Source organism: Coregonus lavaretus, assembly GCF_964263955.1.
Source record: "Coregonus lavaretus genome assembly, chromosome: 5".
NCBI lineage: Eukaryota > Metazoa > Chordata > Actinopteri > Salmoniformes > Salmonidae > Coregonus > Coregonus lavaretus.
The window spans coordinates 22,154,235-22,174,852 of NC_139992.1; the positions used below are offsets into that span (position 1 = coordinate 22,154,235).

The 20,618-nt window shown below is 43.8% G+C and overlaps 1 protein-coding gene across 1 annotated transcript in view; it reads right to left on the reverse strand.

Annotated features, from left to right (window-relative positions):
- The window catches only part of LOC311129126 (E3 SUMO-protein ligase RanBP2-like), a 46,883-nt gene extending 27,777 nt beyond the window's left edge, over nucleotides 1-19,106 (reverse strand). The window contains exons 1-13 of the mRNA XM_084161415.1: nucleotides 18,901-19,106; nucleotides 16,947-17,014; nucleotides 16,724-16,835; nucleotides 15,593-15,745; nucleotides 15,022-15,252; nucleotides 14,794-14,936; nucleotides 14,442-14,637; nucleotides 14,049-14,349; nucleotides 13,767-13,948; nucleotides 12,604-12,791; nucleotides 6,024-6,147; nucleotides 5,522-5,680; nucleotides 61-198 (exon numbers count right to left, since the gene is read on the reverse strand). Of these exons, the coding sequence (XP_084017541.1) occupies nucleotides 61-198; nucleotides 5,522-5,680; nucleotides 6,024-6,147; nucleotides 12,604-12,791; nucleotides 13,767-13,948; nucleotides 14,049-14,349; nucleotides 14,442-14,637; nucleotides 14,794-14,936; nucleotides 15,022-15,252; nucleotides 15,593-15,745; nucleotides 16,724-16,835; nucleotides 16,947-17,014; nucleotides 18,901-18,972 (2,067 nt within the window). The 5' untranslated portion in view covers nucleotides 18,973-19,106. The remainder of the gene's footprint in view (nucleotides 1-60; nucleotides 199-5,521; nucleotides 5,681-6,023; nucleotides 6,148-12,603; nucleotides 12,792-13,766; nucleotides 13,949-14,048; nucleotides 14,350-14,441; nucleotides 14,638-14,793; nucleotides 14,937-15,021; nucleotides 15,253-15,592; nucleotides 15,746-16,723; nucleotides 16,836-16,946; nucleotides 17,015-18,900) is intronic.
- Between the last annotated feature and the right edge of the window lie 1,512 nt (nucleotides 19,107-20,618).

Genomic DNA, 20,618 nt, shown 5'->3' on the forward strand with positions numbered 1-20,618 from the left:
GGTGAAAGTGCAGGTGACAGACTAAGACCAAGGTAGAGCAGTGAACCCCTCACTACATACCCTAGCTAGGTGCCAGTTAGACGAGATGTTGTTGATGGTCTCCAGGGTAGCGATAGCCTCCTCTGTCTTCCCCTCGATGTCCAGAAGGGTCGCAAACGCTATCCTGGCCTCCTCCTCAAAGCCCTTCACTGATGGGATCTGCGATGAACACAAACACAAACTCACTGAGCAATGCATACATTAAAACTGGTCTTGTCAATTTTCTAGATTGGCAACAGTGATTACATCGCGCTGGAGGGAATGGCAGACGTTTTACAGGCTCTTGACCAATTGTGTTATTTTGTGTCTTTTTTTTGGCCTGATCTGAACTTTTTTTGAACATAATGTTTCCGCCATCGTTTCCTATGACCGAAAAGAGCTTCTGGATATCAAAACAGCTATCACCAACCTCGATTTAGGCCCTAATCCCCTACACTCGTAGAAGGCGCTATAGAGGCCGGCACACGGGCACCCTGGTGAGATCGTCTCTAGCCTCTGTTCTATTGGCAAATGTGCAATCGCTGGAAAATAAATTGGACGAGCTCTGTTCGAGACTATCTTATCAATGGGACATTAAGAACTGTAATATACTATGCTTCTTGGAGTCACGGCTGAACAAGGACATGGATAATATAAATCTACCTGGTTTTTCAATGCATCGACAGGACAGAACGGCAGATCCAGGGTGGTGGTGTGTGTCTCTTTATTAACAACAGCTGGTGTGCAATCTCTAATATTAAGGAAGTCTGATGTTCTGCTCGCCTGAGTTAGAGTACCTCATGATAAGCTGTAGACCATACTATTTACCAAGACTATTCATCTGTATTTTTCGTAGTTGTATTTACGCCACAAACTGATGCTGGCACTAAGATCGCTCTCAACAAGCTGTATAGGGCCATAAGCAAACAAGGAAATGCTCATCCAGAGGCGGCGCTCCTAGTGGCCGGTGATAATTGTATATTTTATATGTACTTTTACCCTTTTTCGTGATATCCAAATTGGTAGTTACAGTCTTGTCCCATCGCTGCAACTCCCTTACGGACTCGGGAGAGGCGAAGGTCGAGAGCCATGCGTCCTCCGAAAACACGACCCTGCCAAGCCGCACTACTTCTTGACACACTGCTCGCTTAGCCCAGCCGCACCAACGTGTCGGAGGAAACACCGTCCAACTGGCGACCGGTCAGCTTGCAGGCGCCTGGCCCGCCACAAGGAATCGCTAGAGCGCGATGGGAGAAGGAAATCCCGGCCGGCCAAACCCTCCCCTAACCTGGACGACGCTGGGCCAATTGTGTGCTGCCTCATGGGTCTCCCGGTCACGGCCGGCTTTGACACAGCCTGGGATCGAACCCGGTGCTGTAGTGACGCCTCAAGCACTGCGATGCAGTGCCTTAGACCGCTGCGCCACTCGGGAGCCTGTTTTACCTCATTTCTACCAGCATGTCAACTGTGCAACTAGAGGGATAAAAACTCTAGATCACCTTTACTCCACACACACAGAAAGGCATAGAAATCTCTCCCCGCCCTCCTTTTGGCAAATCGGACCATAACTCTATCCTCCTGATTCCTGCTTACAAGCAAAAACTAACAGGAAGTACCAGTGACGCGCTCAATATGGAAGCGGTCCGATGAAGCGGATGCTAAGCTACAGGACTGTTTGGCTTGCACAGACTGGAATGTGTTCCGGGATTCATCCGACGGCATTGAGGAGTTTACCACATCAGAAACCGGGCTTCATTAACATCGATGACGTTGTCCCCACAGTGACTATACGTGCATTTCCCAACCAGAAGCCATGGATTATAATAATAATAATAATAATAATAATATGCCATTTAGCAGACGCTTTTATCCAAAGCGACTTACAGTCATGCGTGCATACATTATTTATTTTTTTGTGTATGGGTGGTCCCGGGGATCGAACCCACTACCTTGGCGTTACAAGCGCCGTGCTCTACCAGCTGAGCTACAGAGGACCACATTACACGCAACATCCACACTGAACTAAAAAGGCTAGAGCTGCCACATTCAAGGACCAGGACACTAATCCGGAAGCTTATAAGAAATCCCACTACACCCTCAGACGAACCATCAAACAGGCAAAGTGTCAATAGAGGACTAAGATCGAATCCTATTACACCGGCTCTGACGCTTGTCGGATGTGGCAGGGCTCGCAAACTATCACGGATTACAAAGGGAAACCCAGCCGAGAGCTGCCTTCTATTCTCGCTTTGAGGCAAGCAACACTGAACATGTGTGAGAGCACCAGCTGTTCCGGAATACTGTATCATTACTCTCTCCATAGCCGATGTGTGTAAGACCTTTAAACAGGTTAACATTCAGACGGATTACCAGGATGCGTACTCAGAGCATGCACTGACAAGCTGTAACCTGTCTAAATGACTACCACCCCGTAGCACTCACATCTGTATTTGTATTTATTAGGGATCCCCATTAGCTGTTGCCAAGGCAGCAGCTACTCTTTCTGGGGTCCAAACACACTAAGACACTTACATTACATACAGTTGAAGTCGGAAGTTTACATACACTTTAGCCAAATACATTTAAACTCAGTTTTTCAAAATTCCTGACATTTAATCCTAGTAAAAATTCCCTGTCTTAGGTCAGTTAGGATCACCACTTTATTTCAAGAATGTGAAATGTCAGATTATATGTAGAGAGAATGATTTATTTAAGCTTTTATTTCTTTCATCACGTTCCCAGTGGATCAGAAGTTTACATACACTCAATTAGTATTTGGTAGCATTGCCTTTAAATTGTTTAACTTGGGTCAAACGTTTTGGGTAGCCTTCCACAAGCTTCCCACAATAAGTTGGGTGAATTTTGGCCCATTCCTCCTGACAAAGCTGGTGTAACTGAGTCAGGTTTGTAGGCCTCCTTGCTCGCATACACCTTTTTAAGCCATTTTGCCACAACTTTGGACGTATGCTTTTTGGAAGACCAATTTGCGACTAAGCTTTAACTTCCTGACTGATGTCTTGAGATGTTGCTTCAATATATCCACATCATTTTCCTTCCTCATGATGCCATCTATTTTGTGATGTGCACCAGTCCCTCCTGCAGCAAAGCACCCCCACAGCATGATGCTGCCACCCCCGTGCTTCACGGTTGGGATGGTGTTCTTCGGCTTGCAAGACACCGCCTTTTTCCTCCAAACATAACAATGGTCATTATGGCCAAACAGTTCTATTTTTGTTTCATCAGACCAAAGGACATTTCTCCAAAAAGTACGATCTTTGTCCCCATGTGCAGTTGCAAACCGTAGTCTGGCTTTTTTATGGCGGTTTTGGAGCAGTGGCTTCTTCCTTGCTGAGCGGCCTTTCAGGTTATGTGGATATAGGACTCGTTTTACTGTGGATATAGATACTTTTGTACCTGTTTCCTCAAGCATCTTCACAAGGTCCTTTGCTGTTGTTCTGGGATTGATTTGCACTTTTCGCACCAAAGTACGTTCATCTCTACGAGAAAGAACACGTCTCCTTCCTGAGGGGTATGACGGCTGCCTGGTCTCATGGTGTTTATATTTGCATACTATTGTTTGTACAGATGAACGTGGTACCTTCAGGCATTTGGAAATTGCTCCCAAGAATTAATCAGACTTGTGGAGGTCTACCATTTTTTTCTGAGGTCTTGGCTGATTTCTTTTGATTTTCCCATGATGTCAAGCAAAGACGCACCGAGTTTGAAGGTAGGCCTTGAAATACATCCACAGGTACACCTCCAATTGACTCAAATTATGTCAATTAGCCCATCAGAAGCTTCTAAAGCCATGACATCATTTTCTGGAATTTTCCAAGCAGTTTAAAGGCACAGTCAACTTGGTGTATGTAAACTTCTGACCCACTGGAATTGTGATACAGTGAATTATAAGTGAAATAATCTGTCTGTAAACAATTGTTGGAAAAATTACTTGTGTCATGCACAAAGTAGATGTCCTAACCGACTTGCCAAAACTATAGTTTGTTAACAAGACATTTGTGGAGTGGTTGAAAAACGAGTTTTAATGACTCCAACCTAAGTGTATGTAAACTTCCGACTTCAACTGTATTAAACAAAAGATAAAACAGTACATCTTATAACATTATTACACCACTACATATCTACAATCCAAAATGTATAATACCACTATACAACAATATTACAACGTACGTGTGTAGAGTGCGTGTGCTAGCGCTTGTGTGTGTATGCGTGTCTGTACCTTTTGTGTGTGTCTCTTCACAGTCCCCAATGTTCCATAAGGTGTCTTTTTTGCAGTTACCTGATGTGGAGTAGAGTTCCATGTAGTCATGGCTCTATGTAGTACTGTGCGCCTCCCATAGTCTGTTCTGGACTTGGGGATTGTGAAGAGACCTCTGGTGGCATGTCTTGTGGGGTATGCATGGGTGTCCGAGCTGTGTGCTAATACATTCAGCTTGTCAACACTTCTTACAAAAACAAGTAGTGATGAAGTCAATCTCTCCTCCACTTTGAGCCATGAGAGATTGACATGCATATCATTAATGTTAGCTCCCCTTGTACTGTAGCCATGAAATGCTTTGAAAGGCTAGTCATGGCTCACATCAACACCATCATCCCAGAAACCCTCGACCCATTCCAATTCGCATACCGCACCAACAGATCCACAGATTATCTCTATTGCACACCACACTGCCCTTTCCCACCTGGACAAAAGGATCACCTACATGAGAATGCTGTTCATTGACTACAGCTCAGCTTTCAACATCATAGTGCCCTCCAAGCTCATCACTAAGCTAAGGACCCAGGGACTGAACACCTCCCTCTGCAACTGGATCCTTGACGGGCCGCCCCCAGGTGGTGAGGGTATGCAACATCATATCTGCCATGCTGACCCTCAACACAGGGGCCCCTCAGGGGTGCGTGCTCAGTCCCCTCCTGTACTCCCTGTTCACCCACAACTGTGTGGCCGCGCACGACTCCAACACCATCATTAAGTTTGCAGACCACGCAACGGTGGTAGGCCTGATAACCGGCGATGATGAGACAGCCTATAGGGAGGTCAGACCTGGCAGTGTGGTGCCAGGACAACAACCTCTCCCTCAATGTCAGTAAGACCAAGGAGCTGATCGTGGACTACAGGAAATGGGGGGGGGGGGGGGGGGGTCCGAGCACGCCCCCATCCACACCGACGAGGCTGCAGTGGAGCAGATCGAGAGCTTCAAGTTCATCTTTGTCCACATCGCTAAGGACCTATCATGGTCCAAACTAGGGCTGACCCCATTTAGTCGACTGTTTGGTCAATAGGCTGTTGGTCAACCAAGATGTTTTTAGTTGAGCCGTGGCAAATCTGCACCTGTTGAATTCGGTGCATGTGACCAATAAAATTCCATTTGATATCAAAAGTCTACACACATGCCAATGCTTTAACTCAACAGACTAACACAGTGTTTTGGCAGGCTGGGTTCAAACCTAGTTGGTCAGAGAAGCAGCTGTGGTGGTAGCTCACCTCTATGTCTCTAGAGGGGAAGTGTATGAACAGGGGGTCCAGGGGTCCAGGGATGCCGCGTCTCCTCTTGATCTTGTCCAGCAGGGGGAGCACCACCTTCCAGTAGTGGACACAACGCCCTATAGACTCCTGGTCGTAGTAGGAGTTCATACCAAACCCCTGGGAATCATATCACATCACATCACAACAGATGTTTAATCTAAATGCAGAAATGTCATTCCTTCAAATCATTAATTATAACTAAGGACACCACATTCAGTGTTGCATTCTCACACAGAATGTATTTCGTTTTATATAGTTATAATTTAAGTTACCTAAGGAATTTTGTGGAATATTCTTGCTAGTCCGAGAGTTATAAATAATAATCATACAAAATTATAAATACTATTGAGTAAATGTCAGAGGTAATCATTTCAGACAGACACCTAGCACATATGTTCACTAATGCAGTGTGTGACAGAAAAAGGCAGGTGTCCCGTCTGGCCGAGGTGTGCGTCTGTACCGTTGAGCTGAGGTGCTGGGCCCAGTGTATGGGCAGGGCTGGTTGAAGGCCATGTTTCTCTCCGGCTCGCAAGGTGCTTAGTCCATGTTGAACCGTCATCCTTAGTTTGGCTGACATGCCAGGCCTACAAACACAGATACACATACAGAGTATTATACATAGTAGGGCTGCAGACAGAACCAGCACCATAGACATGTTAACCACAGAGCAATCAGTCAGCTTGACTTCTCCATCCTGGGCCTTTATATTTTAACACCGACCTTATATATCAGACCTTATGGTAAAACTTGACACCCAGCGTCATAACCATGTCATAATATGTCATAACATGGTCAAAATACTGTCATGACCCATATATTTACACCTAATGCATATTGCATTTTTTTATGGCTGGTTATGACATCTACATAGGAGTGTTTTATTTATTAAAATAGGTTTTGTGGGTTTTGACACTTATGTAGGTGTCATAACCAGCCATAAAATACCGCAATATGTCACAACAGCTGTAAATACACTGAACAAAAATATAAACCCAACACGCAACATTTTCAACGATTTTACAGAGTTACAGTTCATATAAGGAAATCAGTCAATTTAAATAAATTCATTAGGCCCTAAATCTATGGATTTCACATGACTGGGCAGGGGCGCAGCCATGGGTGGGCATAGGTCCACCCACTTGGGAGCCAAGCCCTGGCAATCAGAATGAGTATTCCCTGACAAAAGGGCTTTATTACAGACAGAAATACTCAGTTTCATCAGCTGGCCGGGTGGCTGGGCTCACAGGTGAAGAAGCCGGATGTGGAGGCCCTGGGCTGGCGTGGTTAAACGTGGTCTGCGGTTGTGAGGCCGGTTGGACGTACTGCCAAATTCTCTAAAAAGACGTTGGAGGTGGCTTATGGTAGAGAAATGAACATTCAATTCTCTGGCAACAGCTTTGGTGGACATACCTGCCAATTGCAATCTCCCTCAAAACTTGACATCTGTGGCATTGTGTTGTGTGACCATACTGCACATTTTAGAGTAGCCTTTTATTGTCCCCAGCACAAGGTGCACCTGTGTAATGATCATGCTGTTTAATCAGCTTCTTGATATGCCACACCTGTCAGGTGGATGGATTATCTTGGCAAAGGAGAAATGCTCACTAACAGGGATGCAAACACATTTTTGCACAAAATATGAGAGAAATGCGATTTCTGGGATCTTTTATACAACACTTTCCATATTGCATTTATATTTTTGTTCTATATATATATATATATATATATATATACACACACATACAGTGAGGGAAAAAAGTATTTGATCCCCTGCTGATTTTGTACGTTTGCCCACTGACAAAGAAATGATCAGTCTATAATTTTAATGGTAGGTTTATTTGAACAGTGAGAGACAGAATAACAACAACAAAATCCAGAAAAACGCATGTCAAAAATGTTATAAATTGATTTGCATTTTAATGAGGGAAATAAGTATTTGACCCCCTCTCAATCAGAAAGATTTCTGGCTCCCAGGTGTATTTTATACAGGTAACGAGCTGAGATTAGGAGCACACTCTTAAAGGGAGTGCTCCTAATCTAATTTTGTTACCTGTATAAAAGACACCTGTCCACAGAAGCAATTAATCAATCAGATTCCAAACTCTCCACCATGGCCAAGGCCAAAGAGCTCTCCAAGGATGTCAGGGACAACATTGTAGACCTACACAAGGCTGGAATGGGCTACAAGACCATCGCCAAGCAACTTGGTGAGAAGGTGACAACAGTTGGTGCGATTATTCTCAAATGGAAGAAACACAAAATAACTGTCAATCTCCCTCTGCCTGGGGCTCCATGCAAGATCTCACCTCATGGAGTTGCAATGATCATGAGAACGGTGAGGAATCAGCCCAGAACTACACGGGAGGATCTTGTCAATGACCTCAAGGCAGCTGGGACCATAGTCACCAAGAAAACAATTGGTAACACACTACGCCGTGAAGGACTGAAATCCTGCAGCGCCCGCAAGGTCCCCCTGCTCAAGAAAGCACATATACATGCCCATCTGAAGTTTGCCAATGAAAATCTGAATGATTCAGAGGAGAACTGGGTGAAAGTGTTGTGGTCAGATGAGACCAAAATCGAGCTCTTTGGCAACTCAACTCAACGTGTTTGGAGGAGGAGGAATGCTGCCTATGACCCCAAGAACAGCATCCCCACCATCAAACAAGGAGGTGGAAACATTATGCTTTGGGGGTGTTTTTCTGCTAAGGGGACAGGACAACTTCACCGCATCAAAGGGACGATGGACGGGGCCATGTACCGTCAAATCGTGGGTGAGAACCTCCTTCCCTCAGCCAGGGCATTGAAAATGGGTTGTGGATGGGTATTCCAGCATGACAATGACCCAAAACACACGACCAAGGCAACAAAGGAGTGGCTCAAGAAGAAGCACATTAAGGTCCTGGAGTGGCCTAGCCAGTCTCCAGACCTTAATTCCATAGAAAATCTGTGGAGGGAGCTGAAGGTTCGAGTTGCCAAACGTCAGCCTCGAAACCTTAATGACTTGGAGAAGATCTGCAAAGAGGAGTGGAACAAAATCACTCCTGAGATGTATGCAAATCTGGTGGCCAACTACAAGAAACGTCTGACCTCTGATTGCCAACAAGGGTTTTGTCACCAAGTACTAAGTAATGTTTTGCAGAGGGGTCAAATACTTATTTCCCTCATTAAAATGCAAATCAATTTATAACATTTTTGACATGTGTTTTTCTGGATTTTTTTGTTTTTATTCTGTCTCATTAAAATGCAAATCAATTTATAACATTTGACATGCGTTTTTCTGGATTTTTTTGTTGTTATTCTGTCTCTCACTGTTCAAATAAACCTACCATTAAGTGGGCAAACGTACAAAATCAGCAGGGGATCAAATACTTTTTTCCCCTCACTGTGTATGTGTATATATATATATATTTTTTTTTAAATAATTAATAATTAACATACATATATACACACACAACCATTTAAATGTTTGGGGTCATTTAGTAATGTCCTTGTTTTCTAAAGAAAAGCAATTTTTTTGTTCATTAAAATAACATAAAATTGATCAGAAATACAGTGTAGACATTGTTAATGTTGTAAATGGCTATTGTAGCAGGAAACGGCTGATTTTTTAATGGAATATCTACATAGGCGTACAGAGGCCCATTATCAGCAACCATCAGTCCTGTGTTCCAATGGCACGTTGTGTTTGCTAATCCAAGTTTATAATTTTAAAAGGCTAATTGATCATTCGAAACCCCTTTTGCAATTATGTTAGCACAGCTGAAAACTGTTGTGCTGATTAAAGAAGCAATAAAACTGGCCTTCTTGAGACTAGTTGAGTATCTGGAACATCAGCAATTGTGGGTTTGATTACAGGCTCAAAATGGCCAGAAACAAATAACTTCCTTCTGAAATTGCTTTTCTTTCGAAAACAAGGACATTTCTAAATGACCCCAAACTTTTGAACGGTAGTGTGTGTGTGTAATATATATATATATACATTTACAGTACCAGTCAAAAGTTTGGGGGGGGGGGGGGGGGGGGTATACATAAGATAGCCCTATTTGGTAAAAGACCAAGTCCATATTATGGCAAGAACAGCTCAAATAAGCAGAGAAACAACAGTCCATCATTACTTTAAGCCATGAAGGTCAGTCAATATGGAAAACGTCAAGAACTTTGAATGTTTCTTCAAGTGTAGTCGCAAAAACCATCAAGCGATATGATGAAACTGGCTCTCTTGAGGACCGCCACAGGAATAGAAGACCCAGAGTTACCTCTGCTGCAGAGGATAAGTTCATTAGCATTACCAGCCTCAGAAATTGCAGCCCAAATAAATGCTTCAAAGAGTTCAAGTCACAGACACATCTCAACATCAACTGTTCAGAGGGGACGGTGTGAATCAGGCCTTCATGGTCGAGCTGCTGCAAAGAAACCACTACTAAAGGACACCAATAAGAAGAAGAGACCTGCTTGTGCCAAGAAACACGAGCAATGGACATTATACAGGTGGAAATTTGTCCTTTGGTCTGGAGTCCAAATTGGAGATTTTTGGTTCCAACCGCCATGCCTTTGTGAGACGCAGTGTGGGTGAACGGATGATCTCCGCACGTGTAGTTCCCACCATAAAGCATGGAGGAGGAGGTGTTATGGTGCTTTGCTGGTGACACCGTCTGTGATTTATTTAGAATTCAAGGCACACTTAACCAGCATGGCTACCATAGCATTCTGCAGCGATACGCCATCCCATCTGGTTTGGGCTTAGTGGGACTATCATTTGTTTTTCAACAGGACAATGACCCAACACACTTCCAGGCTGTGCTGCATCAGATGACCTGGCCTCTACAATCACCCGACCTCAACCCTATTGAGATGGTTTGGGATGAGTCGGACGGCAGAGTGAAGAAAAAGCAGCCAACAAGTGCTCAGCATATGTGGGAACTCCTTCAAGACTGTTGGAAAAGCATTCCAGGTGAAGCTGGTTGAGAGAATGCCAAGAGTGTGCAAAGCTGCCATCAAGGCAAAGGGGGGCTATTTGAAGAATCTCAAATATAAAATATATTTTGATTTGTTTAACACTTTTTTGGTTACTATATGATTCCATATGTGTTATTTCATAGTTTTGATGTCTTCACTATTATTCTGCAATGTAGAAAATAGTAAAAATAAAGAAAAACCCTTGGTGTGTTCAAACCTTTGACTGGTACTATATATGTATGTATGTATGTATGTATGTATGTATGTATGTATGTATGTATGTATGTATGTATGTATGTATACTTTCGACTCTGTCAACCACCGCATTCTTATTGGCAGACTAAATAGCCTTGGTTTCTCAAAGGACTGCCTCGCCTGGTTCACCAACTACTTCTCAGATAGAGTTCAATGTGTCAAATCGGAGGGCCTGTTGTCTGGACCTATGGCAGTCTCTATGGGGGTGCCACAGGGTTAAATTCTTGGGCCGACTCTTTTCTCTGTGTATATCAATGATGTCGCTCTTGCTGCTGGTGACTCTCAGATCCACCTCTATGTGGACGACACCATTTTGTATACATCTGGCCCTTCACTGGACACTCCAAACGAGCTTCAATGCCATACAACACTCCTTCAGTAGCCTCCAACTGCTCTTAAACACTAGTAAAACTAAATGCATGCTCTTCAATCGAACGCTGCTGGCACCCGCCCACCCGACTAGAATCACTACTCTCGACGGGTCTGACCTAGAGTATGTGGACAACTACAAATACCTAGGTGTCTGGTTAGACTGTAAACTCTCCTTCCAGACTCACATTAAGAATCTCCAATCCAAAGTTAAATCTAGAAAGGCTTCTTATTTCGCAACAAAGCCTCCTTCACTCATGCTGCCAAACATGCCCTTGTAAAACTGACTATCCTACCGATCCTTGACTTCGGCGATGTCATTTACAAAATAGCCTCCAACACTCTACTCAGCAAATTGGATGTAGTCTATCACAGTGCCATCCGTTTTGTCACCAAAGCCCCATATACTACCCACCACTGTGACCTGTACGCTCTTGTTGGCTGGTCCTCACTACATATTCGTTGCCAAACCCACTGGCTCCAGGCCATCTATAAATCACTGCTAGGCAAATCCCCGCCTTATCTTAGCTCATTGGTCACCATAGCAACACCCACCCGTAGTATGCGCTCCAGCAGGTATATCTCACTGGTCATCCCCAAAGCCAACACCTCCTTTGGCCGCCATTCCTTCCAGTTCTCTGCTGCCAATGACTGGAACAAATTGCAAAAATCTATGAAGCTGGAGACTTATCTCCCTCACTAACTTTAAGCATCAGTTGTCAGAGCACCTTACCGATCACTGCACCTGTACAGCTTATCTGAAATTAACCCACCCAACTACCTCATCCCTATATTGTTATTTATTTTGCTCATTTGCACCCCAGTATCTCTATTTGCACATCATCTCTTGCACATCTATCATTCCAGTGTTAATACTAATTGTAATTATTTTGCACTATAGCCTATTTATTGCCTTACCTCCATAACTTGCTACATTTGCACACACTGTATATATATTTTCTGTTGTATTTTTGACTTTATGTTTCGTTTTACCCCATATGTAACTCTGTGTTGTTGTTTTTAATCGCACTGCTTTGCTTTATCTTGGCCAGGTCGCAGTTGTAAATGAGAACTTGTTCTCAACTGGCTTACCTGGTTAAATAAAGGTGAAATAAAAAAAAAATAAAAAAAATGTATGTATGTACATACATATATACACACACATACATACACATATATACACACATACATACACACACACACACACATATATCTAATGACAGTGTTATGACCATATTATGACAAGTTATGTCATATGTCAGCTGTTATGACATGGTTATGACCGTGTTATGACGCTGGGTGTCAAGTAAATGTATGCACTCACTACTGTAAGTCTCTCTGGATAAGAATGTCTGCTAAATGACTCAAATGACTCAAATGTAAATGTAAAATGTAGTAAAACGCTTGATTTCAGACAACTATCACATAACTATAGCAATTAACCCATCGTGACTCACGCAGCTCGTTTGTGTATGAGGCTGTAGACTGCGTCCCACCAGTCCCGCTGTCTTTCTGTGGAGAGGAGGCGGAGGAGGGGCAGGGGCAGGCAGCGGGGCTCATGGAGTTGCTGTTGACCAATAGAACTGATCCTGGCGCTCTCCTGGAGCTGGGTGTGACTGCACCACACCACCCCACACAGGAACACCTAGAGAGAAGGGAATCACCCCAGTGTATTGTCATAAGAACAACCCAAACAAGCTCATCGCATTAGTTCTTAGCGCATTAGAGGTCATTGTATGAATGAAAAATTAAGCAAAAGGAAGCCATCAATGATATGATACGAAGGACAGTATTATGATTGTTATAAGGCTGTAACAGAACAACATAGATATTGTTAGTGCTGAGCGATTAACCAAAATGTTGGGTATTTTTCCGTTTTTTAAACAACTAATTGACCGACGTAGTTCAATTATTTGAAATCCATTTTGTTCCGTTTTTTTCTGAGCTCAATGCGCACATACGCTGCAGTTTCTCCAGAGATAAATTAGATCATATCCGAAATGTGCGATGTAGTAGGGAGTTTCCAACAGGCCAATGTTCTACATAGTTTAGTGCAGAAAATGTGATAATCAACTAACAATAACCATAATCCATTGCGCAGCTAATAGACGGTCTGCGTTTCTTTTACGCCTGCTACGTAAGGGAAAGAAGAATGCGCGATCAAGAAGTAATTCCAAGAGAGCAGTTTCTTCATGAGGGAGTACCTGAAAATACATGATCTAAGTGATTGATAGTTGGTATTCAGCAGTCAGTATGCCTTATTTACTTTGAAGAACTACTAAAATAGTGATTTTGTCAGACAGCAGCTCTATAGAGATGAGATGACTTGAAATAATAAAGTCATCAAATAAAACAAATTCAATATATACAACTGAAATATTTTATTAAAGTAATGTGAATAACTGATGGTTAATTAGTGATAGCAGTCATGGGCAGTCACTAACATCATGGGACTTTTATTAATTGTTTTATTCTGTGTTGTTACAGCATTCAACCCACATAGCGCATTTAATGTTACAAATAATAGAAACCGAAAATTGTAATTATTTTGTAATAATCTAAACAACCCCAATAAATAGCTCAGCACTAGATATTTTAGAGCCACCCCGACCAAACCCACCTCCAGGTCTAGCAGGCAGATGGACTCTGGTGTGTTGGTGTCCAGTTTGGAGGTCTCCAGGGTGAGCCTGGGGAACAGCTGTTTGAGCCAGTCCCTCAGAGCAGGCCTCTGGGCCAAGAGAGACCATTGGAGGCCCAGCCAACACAGCTGCTGGAGATCCCCACCATGGAGCTGGATGGAGCCTGGAGACAGGAGGGAAAAAAATTACACAGAGATCTTATGTGTGAGATCAGCTGGGCTCCTGTTCTGTAGAGCCAGACACCGTTATCACACACATCATACCGTTATCCCATTTGGTGAGGTCAGATATCTCTGGAGCCTGTGTGTTGATGGAGCGGATGTCGTCGTTGCCGATGAAGGAAGTCCCGGCCGGAGCCAGAGGCCCAAACAAAAGCTCAAACAAAGAGCCCTGACCACTACGGTTCCCAAACGCCTCCACCACCTCTCTGACAAAGGTGTGTGTCTCGGGCTTGAGGTTGAGCAGCATGTGTCCAGCCTGGCTCTTTCTGTCACTGGCCAGCAGCTCCAGAGGCTGAGAAGGAGACTGGTCCCCTTTAGACACCTTGCTCTTCGGCCTGGGGACCTAAATAGGACAAGTAGGAAGAATTAAAAGAAGTTGGATACAACGGGGACTGTTATTTGCTACATACAAAGTTTCTAGCTTGTGTGTGTTACCTGGTAGGCCAGTAGATAGCAGAGAGCAGCCAGATCAATGACATCCCTCCACTGCTGTTCTTTCTCCTGAGCCATCTTCAGCAGCAGAGTGCCAGCATGCAGGTACAGATGTCCCCTCATCTCCACATAGACCTCAGACAGATCATCCGTTACACTGCCCGCTGCCTTCTTCAGGCCCTGCATCGCACAGTCAAAACTACACACAGAGAGATGGGGTTAAATACTCACACACACACACACAGTGCTACAATCTAATAGGACTCTACAGAGTGGTGCTCTAATGAAGGAGCTCTGTTGGTAGACTAGTTCAGCATTCACGTGTCCCTGCCTAGCCTGGTTCTGACAAACACACCTCCAGAGGGCCTGGATGCTAGGCTGCAGTCCTTTCCCCGACAGAGTCAGTCTCAGCAGGCTGCAGAGGGCCAAAAGTAGCTCTCTCTGCAGACGTTGACTCATCTTCTCATTGGACGAAACACTGGGCTGGGCTATGAACTCCTGAGAAACACACACAATTCAGCACTTTACCATCGTACATGTAATTCCATAAGAATATATTGTATGGTGTGAGCATCCTGCTGACCTGTAGAGTGTGTACTACAGTAGAGTACCAGTCCAAGCTGGATCTAAGCAGGCCTCTCTTCTCTGTGGCCAGACAGTGTTTGACAGCCTCCTCCAGCCTGCCATCGGAAGAGAACAGCTGAACCAGCTTGACGTTGATATGGGCATCGCCAGGCCTCACAGCCAGCTCTGCCTGCAGTAGGTCAAACAACTGGTTCCATCCCTGCTGGCCCTGTCGATTCAGTAGACGCTCCTATAGGGGGTAGATGGAGAGTTAGTTAAGTAGAGCAAGGATTTTTAAACAGCTGTTTCTAGCCCCCGTGCCCGTCTGCTCCGAAACAACTGTTCCTGAGAGAGAGTGAGGAGGGCATATGCATTAAACAGATGCCAGCTCAACCGGCACTCCTGGCGAGGGGGTGAGTGGTGCGGGTAATGACCTTGGGTCAAACCTTTGCCACAGTTTGTAAACAATCATCCAGTCACAATGCAGTCAGTCTTTAGCCTTGACCCACTATTTTAGGTTAGGCACACCATTTTAAACAGCCTAAAAATGCTTTTAATACAGGAAATCAATACTGCGCTAGAGCTCTTACCTTGAGGTTGAAGACAGCAGGGTGTCCAGGCAGCAGCTTGGCAGCTTTCTCCACCCAGAACTCTGCTCTGCTGTCTCTCTCGGTCTTACTGACCAGCAGCTCAGCCACCTTCAAAACCAGGTCCCTCTGGGCTGGGTTCAGGTCCACAGACCGCTGGACACACAATTAAAAGACCTGATCCCATTGCATATAGGGCTGGGCGGTATGGACTAAAACTATCAGAATGAGTTGCCAATTCCTTATATAATTGTGTTTTATGCTTATTGCACATTTATAAAACACAGACTAGACAGCTAGTATAACAGTCTTTGGCTAAAATGCTGCTAGCGGTACTGCAATGCCGTTCGCGACAAAAAGCATACATTTTCCAGAATCAATCTTCATTGATACTCCCGTTTCAGTAGCGTCTACTCTGCATGCAATTTGAGGAGTTGAGACATAAAAAGGGTGTTAGAAAGGTTAACTACTCCTCTAATACCATAAAATAATGTCTCGATGTGTTTAGGTGTCCATATGACCAATTCTGTTGGACCAAACCGCAAATATCGAGTTAAAACCGCTTGTCAGAGAATAAGTGTTGCCACTCATCTTTGCTGTTGAGTGGCAGGGGGAGGGGCTTGGTGTGTGTGTGTAAACAGAGAGGAAGAGGTGAAGTGAGAGGTTTCACTCTCGCCAAAATCTGTCCAAAATAAGCCCAATGCGTTTTCTATGGGCTTATTTTGGACCTCAGCTGCCTTCCCTCCTTTGTGACAACGACTCCCATTGTTAGAGAGGAGACATGAGCATCTTGTCATTATATACAGATCACTGGTGTAAATGGGAAAGTGCACACAGCACAGAAGAAGCGAAGGAGACAAGACCAAAAAGACATGAGAACAAGCGGACATAATCGCTCATAAAAACGAGAAGAAAAAAGACTTGATTTTTGCAAAACAGGCATTTGGAATACCAAGCTAAAACATTAATTCGATATATTCCCCAGCACTAATTGCATACATAACTGGCATAGTTGTTTCTTCAAAAACAAATCAATCATATCAAACTGTATGACTGATGAAGCCTAATGGACAAGGTAATCGGATACTATAGCAGTAGTATGTAAGTTGGCAACTGAGAAGGATCTCAGCTTACCTTGTAACATCCTACGGCCTTGTTGATATCTCCTTCCCTCTCATAAAGTTGGCCCAGGAACTTGTGTGCTTTGGGATCTCTTTCCGCCACCTTCAGATATGCTGATACATGTCTAACAGAGGGGACCAGGCATTCAGAATAGAGCCACAATACACACAAAAACTGCATCGTTACCCACTTCAATATGTCAACGTCGTCTGTGTAGGTTGTGTTCAGGGCTTACCTTTTAGCAAGTTCATACTCCTTAGCCTCGAAGTATAATTTAGCAAATAAAAATCCTTTAATTGGTTTCTGTGGAAAGAACATATAGGCCTAATTTAAAATAAGGTTACACTCTTAGTTATAACAACTAGATCGCTAACTATGTCGCTCTTGCTGCTGGTGAAGCTCGGATCCACCTCTATGCGGACGACACCATTTTGTATACATCTGGCCCTTCATTGGACACTGGGTTAACAAACCTCCAAACGAGCTAAACGCCATACAACACTCCTTCCGTAGCCTCCAACTGCTCTTAAACACTAGTAAAACTAAATGCATGCTCTTCAACCAAATGCTGCTTGCACCCGCCCATCCGACTAGAATCACCACTCTCGGCGGGTCTGACCTAGAGTATGTGGACAACTACAAATACCTAGGTGTCTGGTTAGACTGTAAACTCTCCTTCCAGACTCACATTAAGCATCTCCAATCAAAAGTGAAATCTAGAAAGGCTTCCTATTTCGCAACAAAGCCTCCTTCACTCATGCTGCCAAACATGCCCTCGTAAAACTGACTATCCTACCGATCCTTGACTTCAGCGATGTCATTTACAAAAGCCTCAAACACTCTACTCAGTAAATTGGATGTAGTCTATCACAGTGCCATCCGTTTTGTCACCAAAGCCCCATATACTACCCACCATTGTCATTGTGACCTGTACGCTCTTGTTGGCTGGCCCTCACTACATATTCGTCGCCAAACCCACTGGCTCCAGGTCATCTATAAATCACTGCTAGGCAAATCCCCGCATTATCTTAGCTCATTGGTCACCATAGCAACACCCACCCGTAGTCTGCGTTCCAGCAGGTATATCTCACTGGTCATCCCCAAAGCCAACACCTCCTTTGGCCGCCATTCCTTCCAGTTCTCTGCTGCCAATGACTGGAACGAACTGCAAAAATCTATGAAGCTGGAGACTTATCTCCCTCACTAACTTTAAGCGTCAGTTGTCAGAGCAGCTTACCGATCACTGTACCTGTACACAGACATTCTGAAATTAGCCCACCCAACTACCTCATCCCCATATTGTTATTTATTTTGCTAATTTGCACCCCAGTATCTCTATTTGCACGTCATCTTTTGCACATCTATCATTCCAGTGTTAATACGAAATTGTAACTATTTTGCACTATGTAAGTCGCTCTGGATAAGAGCGTCTGCTAAATGACTTAAATGTAAATGTAATGGCCTATTTATTGCCTTACCTCCATAACTTACTACATTCGCACACACTGTATACAGTATATATTTTCTGTTGTATTTTTGACTTTATGTTTTGTTTACCCCATATGTAACTCTGTGTTGTTGTTTTTAATCACACGGCTTTGCTTTATCTTGGCCAGGTCGCAGTTGTAAATGAGAACTTATTCTCAACTGGCTTACCTGGTTAAATAAAAATAAAAACTAGCCAACATTACTAAAGTTAGCTAAAACGGTAGCTAGTTAGCTAACTAATTAGCTGGATCCATTCAAGTATAAATGGTTAGGTATGTACAAATGTCAGATAGGTAATGATGGCTGTTTTTCAACGGATCTTAGGTAGAGTGACACAGCCATAGCCTGTGTGATAACTAGCTAGCCGGCATAATGCAAGCTGATGGGCAGGTTTCAAAAGTTAGCCCGCCCTGCTGCCCGCGTTTTCCACGAGGAAGTGTTCCTTGCGAGGGATGAACTTGAGGTGTCCCAGTTCCTAACTTAGTTAGGTACGGTAGCTAGCAAAATTATCCGTTAGCTACTTGTTGTTGTTTACAAGGTAGCCTATTAATAGTATGTGGATAGCTACGTTCAATGCTTAATGTACTGTTAGATGTAATAGCTACCAGCTCGGTGTAGCTATTTGCCAGGCCAAGATGGCAGTTAGCTTAGCCTAGCTAGCTAGTATACGCAGGCTGAAGAGCCGGTTGGGGCTGACTCACCTCTTTGAGCGAAGGAGAGGAACTCTGTACTGAAGAAATATAGCGGTCCACTTCCGCCTTACTTCGCCGCATGGCTGTGTAAAGTGTATTTTCTTCTTATTCAAAACTAAAATCGCTTCGAGTGACAAAACTCATCCGAAAAAGCAGGAATCGTAATTATTTCCCCCCACTGCTTAGCTAAAGCCCTTTCTACCCGCTTCTTCTTCTTCGTCAATGAGGTTTAACGGCGGTTGGCATCCAATTTGTTGCATTACCGCCACCTACTAGACTGGAGTACAACTCCCTTATATTTTGCTTGAAAAATAAAATACAGAAATACCCTACCATCTAACACTACACTCACAAATAATTTATTTAAATATATTAATTCCTACCTCATGCCCTCAACATGAAATGATGGGACATCACCACTTAACACTCCCGTAACTCTTCTGATGTCAAGTCTCGCACACCCGAATACCTCTCTGCCCCATGGCCACCCCTACAATTAGCACGTACCACTACTTTCCCCAATGCTACACATTCCTTTGTTTCATGCCCTTCTGCACACTTTTCACACCTTGGAACCTCCCTCCTACATACTGCTGCCACATGCCCATAAGTGTGACACCTGTAACATCGTAATGTATTCGGCACATAAGCTCGTACAGGATAACTTATATATCCTAACTTCACTTTGTCAGGCAAAGACTCAACTTAAAAACTCAAAAGAACAGACAATGACTCTTCTGTTTCCCCACTCTCGCCACCCTGTTTGCGTCGCACCAAATGACGAGCATCACAAACACCGGGAATCTTCCCCTTCAGTTGGTCCACTTTTACATTTACTGCTGCCCCAGTAATCACTCCTTTCAGTGGCACCCTTGTCTTGAGAGCGAAACAATTCACAATTATTTCCCCCATTTGTTTAACTCTGAGCGCCTTCTCCCTCTGCCCAACAGAAACACAAACAATTATCACTAGACCACTTCTGGTTACCCTCACCGATTCCACTATACCTAACGCTTTTTTCACCCATCTTGAAACAACAAATGGATCAGCCAAAAGGCAAGGGTCCACTTTTTCCAAAAACTTCACTCCTATTGTCACAGACTCATCTTTATCCTGACTCTCTGTGCAAGCCTCTGGCTTCGAGTACTTCACCACACCTACCACCTCTGATACTTCACCCTCATTCACTTCCATTTCTCCTCCTGTCTTCAGCTCACTTTGCTTACATTTCCTACCATTCTTCTTTACCAAAGCTTCTCCCTTTTTCCCGCCATTTTTTCCCGACTCAAGCTCACAATCTTCCTCCCTCTCTCTCTTAGACCTCCTCTGCCTCTCTTTTTCCTTCCATTCCTCCTCCGCCATCCAAGTATATGTCTCCTTATCCCACAGCTGTCTGTTAGACATAGTTTTTCCTCCACCTTCAGCCACCAACTAGCTAGCCCTCCTTTCTCCCCGCTTCTGCCATGAGAACCTCAAATGGCAGCGGTAGTCACATGGTGCAAAGCATAATTGAACCATGACCTATGATTGGTCGATACTTAGCCAATAAAATTATATATTTGTATATATATATAGGTACTTTCGGAATTTGGTTGTGTATCAGCAGTTTTTCTCTTTTTATGTCAGTCGCTAACCACGTTTCCATTCAACGATTTCATGCAGATGAATTACCCATATGTCCACCAGATGCACATGCATTTTGCCATATGTTGTTTTTGCCGATGTCT